Source organism: Propithecus coquereli, unplaced genomic scaffold (assembly GCF_000956105.1).
Source record: "Propithecus coquereli isolate 6110/MARCELLA unplaced genomic scaffold, Pcoq_1.0 Scaffold178, whole genome shotgun sequence".
Lineage (NCBI taxonomy): Eukaryota > Metazoa > Chordata > Mammalia > Primates > Indriidae > Propithecus > Propithecus coquereli.
The window spans coordinates 5,133,297-5,145,344 of record NW_012142523.1 but is presented as its reverse complement, the minus strand read 5'-3'; the positions used below and the strand labels follow the sequence as shown (position 1 = coordinate 5,145,344).

At 44.5% G+C, this 12,048-nt stretch overlaps 1 protein-coding gene across 1 annotated transcript in view; it reads left to right on the top strand.

Moving 5' to 3' along the window:
* The window catches only part of OSCP1 (organic solute carrier partner 1), a 30,582-nt gene that overhangs the window by 12,207 nt on the left and 6,327 nt on the right, over window positions 1–12,048 (top strand). The window contains exons 3-4 of the mRNA XM_012642217.1: window positions 4,628–4,795; window positions 5,316–5,452. Of these exons, the coding sequence (XP_012497671.1) occupies window positions 4,628–4,795; window positions 5,316–5,452 (305 nt within the window). The remainder of the gene's footprint in view (window positions 1–4,627; window positions 4,796–5,315; window positions 5,453–12,048) is intronic.

The following is a 12,048-nucleotide window of genomic DNA, read 5'->3' as shown; positions in this document are numbered from 1 at the left end:
TTTTAATTGTCCAGCCAATTTCTTTCTATTTTTAGTAGAGACGGGGTCTTGCTCTTGCTCAGGCTGGTCTCGAACTCCTGAGCTCAAGCAATCCACCCACCTTGACTTCCCAGAGTGCTAGGATTACAGGCGTGAGCCACCGCGCCCAGCCCAGATGATTATTCTTGATGATATTACTAATATAAACATGTAGAATTTTAGAGTTGAAGGGACCTTGAAGTTTATCTCTCATTTTATAGGTGAGGAAGATAAGACCCAGTCAAACTGATTAACTGCTGCAGTCTTAATGGGAATTAGTCTGTGAATGACCAAAACTTCAACACACAGTATACAAACCAGGGAGTAGAAATAAGCATAATATGTTTTCAGTCACATAAAAGACCTTCAAACTCAAGTGCCAACATGGTCCACCTGCCCGAGCTGCACCCTTCTCTCCAGCCTAGCATGTGGGTAAGAGCTTAGGCTCCAGAGGCAGAAACACAAGGGTTTGAGTCTTCTGCCCTTCCCAGCTGGCTGATCTTGAGGAAGTGTCTTAACCTCTGAGCCGGTGATGTCTCATCTATAAAATGGCGATAATGAGGTTCTTACAACTCAAGGCTCACAGCTGCATGGAAAGTCAGCAGGGAACCAAGGAATGGGTGTGGAATTTGGAGTCAACCTTGGTTTGGAATCCTGTCCCTGCCAGGATTGTTCTCTTTGGACAAGTCACTTCACTCTCAATTTCAGTTTCCTCATCTTCAAAATGAGGGACATGGGACTCACCTGGAAGGTTTGCTGTTCAGCTCAAAAGTAGTTATGTTTGTAAAAACACTATAACTCTGCAGGTGTTAGTTATGGTGAGTTATAAACTTACTAGGTAAGATTCTCAAACCATTACACACTTTCCATCCTCAGAATGTTTATGTCTATGAAAACATACCAAGAAAAATGACAATAAGTGTATTTTTTTCTAGGTGTCCATATTTCTAAAGGAGAGAGTTCAGAATTCTAATGGCCGCTTTGTGTTGCCAGTGTCTGGGCCTGTTCCCTGGGGAACTGAAGTTCCTGGAGTCATAAGGTAAATTCTCAACAGTGATTATCAGAGCTGTGTTCAGGGTGCCAGGAAACCAGTACTGGGCCACCACGGAGAAGGCAGCACTGCTGAGCCCCTCGGCTTCTAATCCTGGCTTTGCCACTTAGCAGAGGGACCTGAGGCAAATCACCCAGTTCTCCAGGCCTCATTTCTTCATCTGTTAAACGTTTACTGTGGGCCAGGCGCAGTGGCTCATGCCTGTAATCCTAGCACTCTGGGAGGCCGAGGCGGGTGGATCGCTCAAGGTCAGGAGTTTGAGACAGCCTGAGCAAGAGCGAGACCCCGCCTCTACTAAAAAATAGAAAGAAATGATCTGGACAACTAAAAATATATATATAGAAAAAATTAGCTGGGCATGGTAGCGCATGACTGTAGTCCCAGCTACTCGGGAGGCTGAGGCAGGAGGATCGCTCGAGCCCAGGGGTTTGAAGTTGCTGTGAGCTAAGATGACGCCACGGTACTCTAGCCCAGGAAACACAGTGAGACTCTGTCTCAAAAAAAAAAATAATAATAAAAATAATAATAATAATAATAATAATTCCTTTTCAAGTTCCTCCTTTATGTGAATTTTTAAAAATCAGGGGGGTGACAGGTGTGCAAAATCAATGCTCACTTATTATGGGTACCTAGAGACAGAATTATTTTTTAGGGTTGAGTGCCTGAATTGGGTTAAGGTGTGTGTTCCTAGGGTTTATAAATATGGGCATGAAAACCAGCACTCTCCCTGGGCAGGTGGAATGACACAAACAACCGAGGGGCTGGTGTGGATGACTTCTGAGATCCTTCCCAACTCTAAAACTCAACAACTACTACTAGTATTTACATTGTGCCTGTTTCTTGCAAGTCACCATTGCATAGGTCATCTCATTTGACCCCAGGGAGACAGACTGCCTTTAACTGTACCCTCTTACCTCCTACCACTTACCTTTGGAAAGTTACTTTACCTCTCTAAGCCTCCATCTTCTCATCTATAAAATGAGAATAATAATAGTTACTTCATCCATTATTGAAAGGATTAAGTGAGAAACATTTCTAGGCCTGGCACATAGTAGATGTTAAGTATGTATTAATTACCTTTTCTGCTCTACTTGCTCTTCTCTCTGTGCCTTTGTTTTGTTTTGTTTTTGTTTTTGTTTTCATAGACAGAGTCTTGCTCTGTTGCCCAGGCTAGAGTGCAGTGATGTCATCATAGCTCACTGCAACCTCAAACTCCTGGGCTCAAGGGATCCTCCTGCCTCAGCCTACTGAGTAACTAGGACTACAGGTGTGCACCACCACGCCCAGCTAATTTTTCTATTTTTTGTAGAGACAGGGTCTTGTTTTGCTCAGGCCACTCTCAAACTCCTGGCCTCAGGTGATCTTCTCACCTTAGCCCCTCAAAGAGCTAGGATTACAGGCATAAGCCACCACGCCCAGCCTCTCTCTGCCTTTAAGAAAGTTTAGGTTTCCATAGAGAAAGGACACAGAAGTTGGAATCAAATAACCTGAGTTCAAGTCTTAGCTCTACCAATTACTAGTTGTGAGACCCAGTTTATTAAATAACTCTGAACTTTCATTTCTTCATCTTATACCTGTTTTTATCCTTTATTTCTAGCATGGTTTCCTATACACAACAGGCACTTAATGTTTAATAATGATGACAGAGAGTCTTAAATTTATATCCCTAGTATTATACACCCCTTCCCCCATACACACACACACACACACACACACACACGCAACTGGCTATTCCCATTGTATACCACTCTCTAAGTTGAAACGTTTAGCTGCATGTTGGAGAAATGGGGTCATGTAGAAGATTCTAACAAGCGCCTTAAAATCTGATAGTCCTGAGTTCAAATCTTACTCTGCCACTTGCCAACTATGTAAAATTAGGCAAGTTTTCCTTATTTTTATACTAGGATAAGACCTACCTCATAGAATTCTTGTAAAGATTAAATGGAATCAAATGATGTAATGTGTATCAATATGCTTGGCACAACTCTCAGATAGTAGTAGTTTACATCTTATTTTATCCTTTTTTTTTTTTTTTTTTTTTTTTTTTTTTTTTTTTTTTTTAGCAACAGAGTCTCACTATGTTGCCCAGGCTGGTTTCAAACTCCTGGGCTCAAGCAATCCTCCCACCTCAGCCTCCCAAGTAGCTGGGATTTACAGGAGTGAGCCACCATGCCCAGCTGTAGTTTATATTTTCAATCCTGCCCCAGACATGTCTGTAACTAGACTGTCCATCTTCTCTCCTGGCACCTCCTGTCCCATATCCCCCAGACTTCCTTGCCTCCATCAGTGGCATCATCCTTCTCCCAGGCCCTAGGCTGAAAATGCTGTAGTCCTTCTGGACCACCCTTACCTTCATCCCGAGTCTAGGCAGGCAGTTACCATGGACTGACAGCTTTTCCTTCTGAATACCACGTGGTCTTCCTGCCCCCACCTTTTCCATTCTCACCATCTTTACTCCAGGCCTTAAGTCTGGATTACTCCAGCAATACTTCTTTCTCTCATACAATCAGTAGATATTTATTACAAACCTACTAGGAGCCAGGGACTAATCTTAACTCCAGTCTTTCCCTTCTCTCACATCTCATCATTGCCAGATGGACTAATCTCATTTAGTCACCACTTTTAGATTATCACGTCAGCGCAGAGCACTTCAGTAGCCCCCTAATTCCTACCACATCTGGTCTACATTATTTTGCCTGTCTTCCTAAAACCTTTAATAGTCTAACTTTGCCACACTTACCCATCTTTATTTCCCACACAAACTGTCCTCAGGCAGTTCTCCTCTTTCTCCCAGGAAAATAACATCCCCACTGCTGCCTCCCAGGCCCTCACCCTTGCTGTTTCCCTCTTCAGAATGCCTTGCCTCTCCCCTCCGCCAGTTTGAACGCTGTGACTGCCTTGCAGTCCATATCAAACCACTCCTGCCGTAAAGTCTGTCTCGACCACGTTGGTCCTCGCCGGTTTCTCCCCTCTGATCCTTCATGGGTGGTCATACACACACATGTCGCTAAGCTTGTTGATGTCGTAGTAAGCATCATTCATCATTTAGAATTGTTCTTATACAGTCGTGGAACTTCATCCTTGCCACTTTCACACGTACCATCTCATTTACCCCTCTCAGCAGCTCTGCAACATCGAGAGTGTTTTTTAGAAATGAGAAAACTCAGGTCCAGAGAGGTTAAGAAACTTGGCCAGGGTCTTGCAGTAAGTCAGCAGCAAAGGGGTACTTGAATCTGGGTTTTCCTTCTCCAAGTTCAGTGCCTGGTTCCAGATGCCACAGCTGCCAATATTGCGTCATATGTGTCCCATCAGCAATACACGTAAGGTGACCAGAAATCCTAGTTTGCCCAGGAATGTCCCAGTTAACTCCTCTTGCCCTGGTTTAATTATTAATATTACCCCTTTTACTCTCAAAAGCATCTTGGTTTGGGTGATAACTGATAAAGTCACCTGAGCTGTGTGGTAAGCCCACAGTTGGTTTTCAGTAAATGCTTGACTTGGAGATTCTTATGTCTGCTTTTATAATCCTGTTTATCTTGTTTGTGTGTGTGTTGGCAGCTCTATGACCTGATGACAATGGCTTTCAAATATCAAATATTGCTGTGTCCCCGTCCCAAGGATGTACTGCTGGTCACTTTCAACCATTTAGATGCCATCAAGGGATTCATCCAAGACTCCCCAACCATCCTGCACCAAGTAGATGAGACTTTCCGGCAGCTGACAGAAGTAAGAGTATCATCGGTTTATCCCCTCTCAGCCCCAATACTTGTCCTCATCCCTTTGTTAAGAACAGGCAGATTCTATGGCAAAGAGAACAGGATGAGGAATATCAAGGCCTGCCATTCTCCCAGAAGATTATATAAATCTACAAGTATCCATTTTGGTATTATAATAGGCACTATCATCTTACACCCTCCAACTGTTGCCTTCAAAACTGGAAAAGCTATTTTCTCCTCACTATTCTGAAAGTGAGTTGGTTGCAGATGTTCTGCTAAATCTTGGAGAGTAACCTGTCCAGGTCTGTGGAGAATGGGAGAGATGAGGTGTACACCTGTGCAGGTGTGGCATAACAGGGTTTGTCCCCAGTGAGGGAGCCGTGCTGGCTCCCCTGTGGCCCTCCTGCCCTAGCAGCCGAGTCCTCTCCTTGCCTACCTGGTTCCCATCCCTGAGCACCCGCCTCCCACTTCCTGTCCGCACTACTCATCTCACTTCTGAAAGTGAAGTATTTCTGCTTTGCCTTTGGCAGACATACGGCGGTCTCTCTGCTGGGGAGTTCGGGCTGATCCGGCAGACACTCCTCATCTTCTTCCAAGACCTGCACATCCGAGTAAGTGAATGGGCAGCCTCAGGAACCCCCTGCACCTGCTGTGCTAGGGGAACAGGGTACCAGCCATCAGGGCAGACGAGGGCAGAGATTTTGCCCAGTTAGTGATGCCCACGGGGTTTCATTCTTTGATGATAAACACTCTGATAATAAATCTTTGCAGTTTTTAAATTTTTTTTTTTTACTTTTTATTTTTATTTTTTATTTTTTAGAGATGAGATCTCACTCTGTCACCCAGGCTGGAGTGCAGTGGTGTGACCATAGCTCACTATAACTTGAACTCCTGGGCTCAAGTGATCCTCCCACCTCAGCCTCCTGAGTATCTGGGACTACAGGCATGTGCCACCATGCCCAACTAATTTTTTTTTAAATTTTTTGTAGAGACAGGGTCTTGCTATGTTACCCAGGCTGGTCTCAAACTCCTAGCCTCAAGCGATCCTCCCACCTCAGCCTCCCAAAGTGCTAGGATTACAGGTGTGAGCCACTGTGCCTGGCCTCAGCCGTTTTTAAATGGACCAAGGAAGACCATGATGCCACCATTCTTTCCCAGTTACCTGATGAGTTTCTTTGAAATGTGGTTCCTTCCCTTGCTTCTCCAGAAGAAACATGCTCTCAAGTCACCAGCCTGATCTCAATTCTAAAACCTTTTATAATGCCTTATCCTCCTTGACCTCGCCAGTATCTGACACTGTCACTCTCACCTTTCCTGGACTTTGATGGCTCCATTCCATCCTGGCCTTCCCTTACCTGTTCCGTCTCAATGCCTTTCACTCCTTCCTCTCCCTCCACCTGTTTCCAAATCTTCCTCCTGTTTCCACACACCTCCTGCTCTTTAGGGGTCTCTCTTCTCCCGTTTGGCTACCAACTCCCTTGCCTATGACTCCTGAGTCTAACCTCTACTCTAGCCTTGCCCACCCCTGCCTTCCGGGCCCACATCTCCACCACCTTGCTGAAACTCTCCAAAGGATGTTCACCGGTGCCCACAAGCCTACAACTTAATAGCTCTGACTAAATTAGTCTCCACAATTCAAATTCAAGTGCTGCTGCCCTGAATTTCCTTTTTTTTTTTTTATTTTTTTTATTTTTTAGAGACAGAGGCTCTTTCTGTCACCCAGGCTAGAGTGCAGTGGCATCATCATTCATAGCTCACTGCAACCCCGAACTCCTGGGCTCAAGCGATCCTCCTGCCTCAGCCTCCCGAGTAGCTGGGACTATACCATGACCAACTAATTTTTCTTATTTTGGGTAGAGACAGGGTCTTGCTCTTGCTCAGGCTAGTCTCAAATTCCTGAGCTCAAGCAATCCTCCCACATTGGCCTCCCAGAGTGCTAGGATTACAGGCGTGAGCCACCACAGCCAGCCCCAATTTTATTTTTAACTCTCATGAATTATTTTATTTGCTATGGATAGAGTGATAGTAATATCAATATAATTTAGGGTATCTAATAGCCATGAATTAAAATAAAAATATATGATGTTATAGCAGCAAGGGGGAACTAAAATAAATAAATAAATAAATAAAGTTTAAGTACAAATTTCAAATATCAGTTTTGAAATTTTGAAAATTCTCCATCATACTGTTTTCAAGACTGTACACATTCGGGCATTATTTTATGGACTGTAGTAATACAAATAGCCATATTGGTTTCTCAATTCTGACAAGATAAAATTCATTATAATGAAAAGCCTTTCCTAAGAATAAGTTTATAACAAAATCATTGAAGTGTACTAAACCACAAAATACATTAAGCTTTAATTGCTAAATGAGCAGGCTATGAAACAACAGAATGTTTACCAAGAGAACTAGAAACACATATCTTGACAATATTCTGCCACTGATCTGTAACATCGGGGCTGGTTTTCCAAGTCTGGTCTTTAATGGTATTTCTGCTCAGCTGCAATTTGTGATTGCCTATACAGATTTCCTCTGTTTTCAAAATAGTCTTAATAGTTTTTAGATTTGTTAGCAAAAATGGCAACACTTATTCTATTTTATGGAATAAAGTGTTGCCTAATTTAAAAAAAAAATTTGGGCCGGGCGCAGTGGCTCACGCCTGTAATCCTAGCTCTCTGGGAGGCTGAGGCGGGCAGATTATTTGAGCTCAGGAGTTCAAAACCAGCCTGAGCAAGAGCAAGAGCAAGACCCCGTCTCTACTAAAAATAGAAAGAAATTAATTGGACAACTAAAAAAATATATAGAAAAAACTAGCCGGGCATGGTAGCGCATGACTGTAGTCCCAGCTACTCGGGAGGCTGAGGCAGGAGGATCGCTCGAGCCCAGGGGTTTGAAGTTGCTGTGAGCTAAGATGACGCCACGGTACTCTAGCCCAGGAAACACAGTGAGACTCTGTCTCAAAAAAAAAAAAAAAAAAAAATTTGTTAGCAAAACCAACTAAATCAAAAAAAAACCAGCTCTGCTCTAATAACCCCGTGCTCATTGTTTAACCAAAGCAAATACAAAACTGCTCAAACAATATCCAAGCTCTCTGTGATATCACGAAACAATGTGAAATTGTCTTAATGTGGCCAAGGCTCTGACCTGTGTGCCGGGGCCTAACAGAATCTACACTGAGACTAATTCCATTCGAAGTCCTGAACGCTTACTTACAGCCATCTACATTCCCGACCCCTTCAGCCCTCTAGAACTCCTCCAGAGTTGCCTCCTAAAGGCCAGGCTCCTCAGGCCACCCACCCTCTCCCATACTCCCATTGTCATTCGTGCATCCTTCCATCATGGACATTCCTCCTGTTCTTTCCATTGTTTCCACTGTGGGAAAACATCATTCTATCTTCGCCTCTTCATAGAGTGTTCCTCACCCCTCCACTCCATTAGCTGCTCTACCTTGGAAAACAAGTCAGTATGGCAAATGTTTATTGAGTGCTGACTGTATGCCAGGCACCGTTTAAGTGTTTGAGATACATAAATGACCAAGACAGAGTCTCTGCCTTGAAGTGGTTCTATGCTAGTAGGAAGAGACAAGTCAGTTATGTTCTCGTACTGATAACTTTCGGGAAGATGGTAATACCTGTGTAAGGTAAAGTTATAGAGGGCAACTGGGATGGGATGTTGCATCAGACCAGCAAGAGAACTTTCTGTGATGATGGAAATGTTCTATATCTGTGCTGTCCCACATGGTAACCACTAGCCACATGTGGCTCTTGAGCACTTCAAATATGTGGCTGGCTGAGAAATTAAGTTTTTCATTTTATTTAATTTAAATTTAAATAGCCACACTTAACTAGTAGCTACTGTATTGGACAGCACATCTTTAGATGACAGCGCTAGAGTCAAGGACAGCCTTTCTGAGGAGAGACATTTAGTTGAGAATGCAACTAACAGAGATCTGAGGGAAGAGCATCTAAGCTGAAGGGACAGTGAGGTCAGAGCCCCTTAGCTGGGAAAAAGCACGATGCGTTCCTTGGGCAAAGAAAAAGCCAATGTGAGTAGAGCACATCTCCTAGGCAGGAGTGATGTGCAAAATGTAACAACCTGTGTAGCATGGGCACTGACCAATCAGAACAGATGCCAGTCATAAATAAACTGGACCCTGCCAGTTGACTTAGCTTTAGGCCCTAGGAAGCAATTTATTCCAAGAGTAAACAGATGATACTGAGCATTTTAAGGTGAGAGGTAACATGATGTGATTTATGCTCCAGAAGGTGAACTATTTGGGGCAAGGGTAGAGGTAGGACAGCAGTTGGGAAAGTATTATAGAAATCTAGGCAAGGCAGTGCATTCAGTGGTCCCGTGGATCTGTCTCTTGCTTCAACGGTGTTTGGATGGAACAGACCAGGGGACTCCCTTTCTTTAAATCTACTAATAAAAAAAAACAAAAGAAAAAAAATCTAGGCAAAAAATGGGAATGCTTGGATTAGGTGCCAGCAGTGGAGTTAGTGAGAAGTATTCACATTTGGGATATACCTTTGGGGCAAGACTGATAAGACTAAGAGATTGAACGTGGGGATGAGGGAAAGAAGAATGAAGAGCAGTTACTAAATTTTTGGCCTGAGCAACTGATGGTGTCATTTACTGAGATGGGGAAGGACTGAAGGAAGTATCCTAGGGTAGAAAAATTAATAGTTCTGTTTGATTTGCCTACAAGACATCCAAGTAGCAATGTCAAATACACAAATCCAGAGCTCAGAGGAGAGATCCAGGCAGGAATCATCAGCATCCAGCATAGAGATGGTATTTGAAGTCTGCTGGCCATTTGGCAGAGGCTGGTCATTCCCCCTCAGCTGCGCGCAGGATGTGAGAAGCAGGGTCAGTGTTCTGCCGGCTTCCCCCTCACTCTCAGATCATTATTCTCACACTCTTGCAAACTCTGCCCACTCTTGTAAGGTCACACCATCAACCATAACACCATCCAAAGCCCTGTATCCATTACTCACTGCTGAACTGACTGCCAAGTCACTCGCCCGTATTCACTGAGCAGTTAGATCCCTGGCTCCCCTCTTCTTGGCCTCCACAGTCCTGATATCATCCTAGGGAAGATGCGTGGTCGTGGAGACACCTCACCATAGCTCAGTGACCTGCGCTTCCTCTTTCCATGGACACGTGGTTCCTGCCCTCAAGGAACTCATTAGAGAAGAGGAAAAAAGAGGCCAGGTGCAGTCGTTCACACCTGTAATCATAGCACTTAGGGAGGCCAAGACAGGAGGATCATTTGAGGCCAGGAGTTTGAGACCAGCCTGAGCAACATAGCAAGACCCCTGTCTCTACAAAAAAATTAAAATATTAGGCAGGCATGGTGGCACACACCTGTAGTCCCAGCTACTCGGGAGGCTGAAACAGGAGGATCACTTGAGTCCAGGAGTTGGAGGTTGCAGTGAGCTATGATGATGCCACTGCACTCTAGCACAGACCTTATCCCCCCCCCCCAAAAAAAAGAGAGAAAGAGAGAAGGGAAAAAAAGCAGTAAGTGCCTCACAAATGTTTGGTTCTGAGATAGAAGAATGTAAAAAGACACAAAGGAGAGAGTGGTCAGTTCCACGTAAGGATCAGGAAAATCTTCATAGAAGAGCTGGTATCTTTTATTTAATAAAATAGGTTTTTACCAGGCCCAAGAGAAAGCAAGGGAAGGGGTTAAGAAGACACCCTAGGCAGAAGATGCCATTTCAGTAAAGGCATGTGGTGTGTAACTGCTTGGTGGGGGTGGGGAGTTTGGTTAAGCAATTGAGTGTGGCTAGAACAGGGCTGCAAAGAGGAACAAGGTCCAGGTGGGCATTATCTGGCAGGTGGCAGAAAGCCAATGAAAGATTTTAAGCAGGACAGGGACATGACCAGATATGAGTTTAGAAGAGTGTCTTTAGCCGTATAATGACAGGATGAATTAAAAGCAGGCAGGTGGGAAGGCAGAGCAACCAATCAGGAGGCTTCTGCAGTGGGCCAGGCAGGAAATGATGAAGGTCTGCGGTGGGGAGCAATGGTTGGGGTAGAGAAGAAGGGCCAGACACAAGGCATGATCGTGAGATTGAGGCTTGGTGACTGAATAGATGCAGGCACGTGATGGGAGGGGGACTCAGATTGCTACCTTGGTGGCCTGGTGGTGTCATTCACTGAGATTGGGAACTCCAGAGGAGAAGCAGTTTGGGCAAGAGAAAGATGAGCCCTGTGTGAGCAGGATGAACTGGAGTTGCATCCTCTGGAACCTACAGGTGGGCATGTCTAACAGGCAACGGGATAGACAGGTCAGATGCCCAGGGAAGGGGGCTAAGTGGGAGCTGGAGGTCTGGGAGCTATCAGCACAGAGGGGAGCACTGGAGTGTGGAAGTGGATGAGATCACCTGGGAGAAGAAAGTGTGGAGTGGGAGGGAAAGGGCACAGGAGGGCCACACCTTCAGTTGAGGGCCAGCAGAGGGACTGGGCAGGCAGATGGCCCCAACAGTCATGTCCAGCCAAGGCCAAACACAACACACACGTGACCTAAATTTGTACATTCCAGATCTACCATGCCACAGTTGACCTTTTTAAAATTAGGCTCACAGAGAGTCCTTCACATATATATATATGTTAATATATATTCCCGCTTCTCTCTCCAAATTTTCTTTCTCCGTTGCTATACACACCTCCCTCGGTCACAGAAACTCAAAGAGGTCATCCAGCAAACCCTCTAACCAAACCAGTTTACACATTCAACCCAAAACATGGCTTGTGCCTGCTCATCTCTATTTCTGAGGTGTCTCCACACCCCTCTTCTTCCTGCAGGCCCAGCCACCACCCCCGTGCCCGTAGTCATTCTCAGCAAGCTACTGTGCACCTGCCAGTTAGCATCTCTGTTTATGGTGGATGTTTTTTCCATTTTATGCTTGTGTCCTGTGTCTAGTTAGACTTGTCACACTAAGAGTATTAGCGACCATTCGTTGAGCACTGATGATGTATCAGGCTCTGCTTTTTACACATCATCTGGTTTAGTTGTCACACTCACCCACTGAATAGGTACTATTATTACCCTCAGTTTAGCAAAGAAAAAATTAATACACAGAAAGTTTGTGTAACTTACCCAAAACTCAGAGCCAAGACATGCCCCAGCTGATGTTTAAGCCTAGACAGTCTAACATCAGTATACCAAACTGCTAGCTTACACATTCTCATCACTTTGCGTTTTCACTGCCTGGCACACAACAGATGATTATTCTTTTTTTTTTTTTTTTT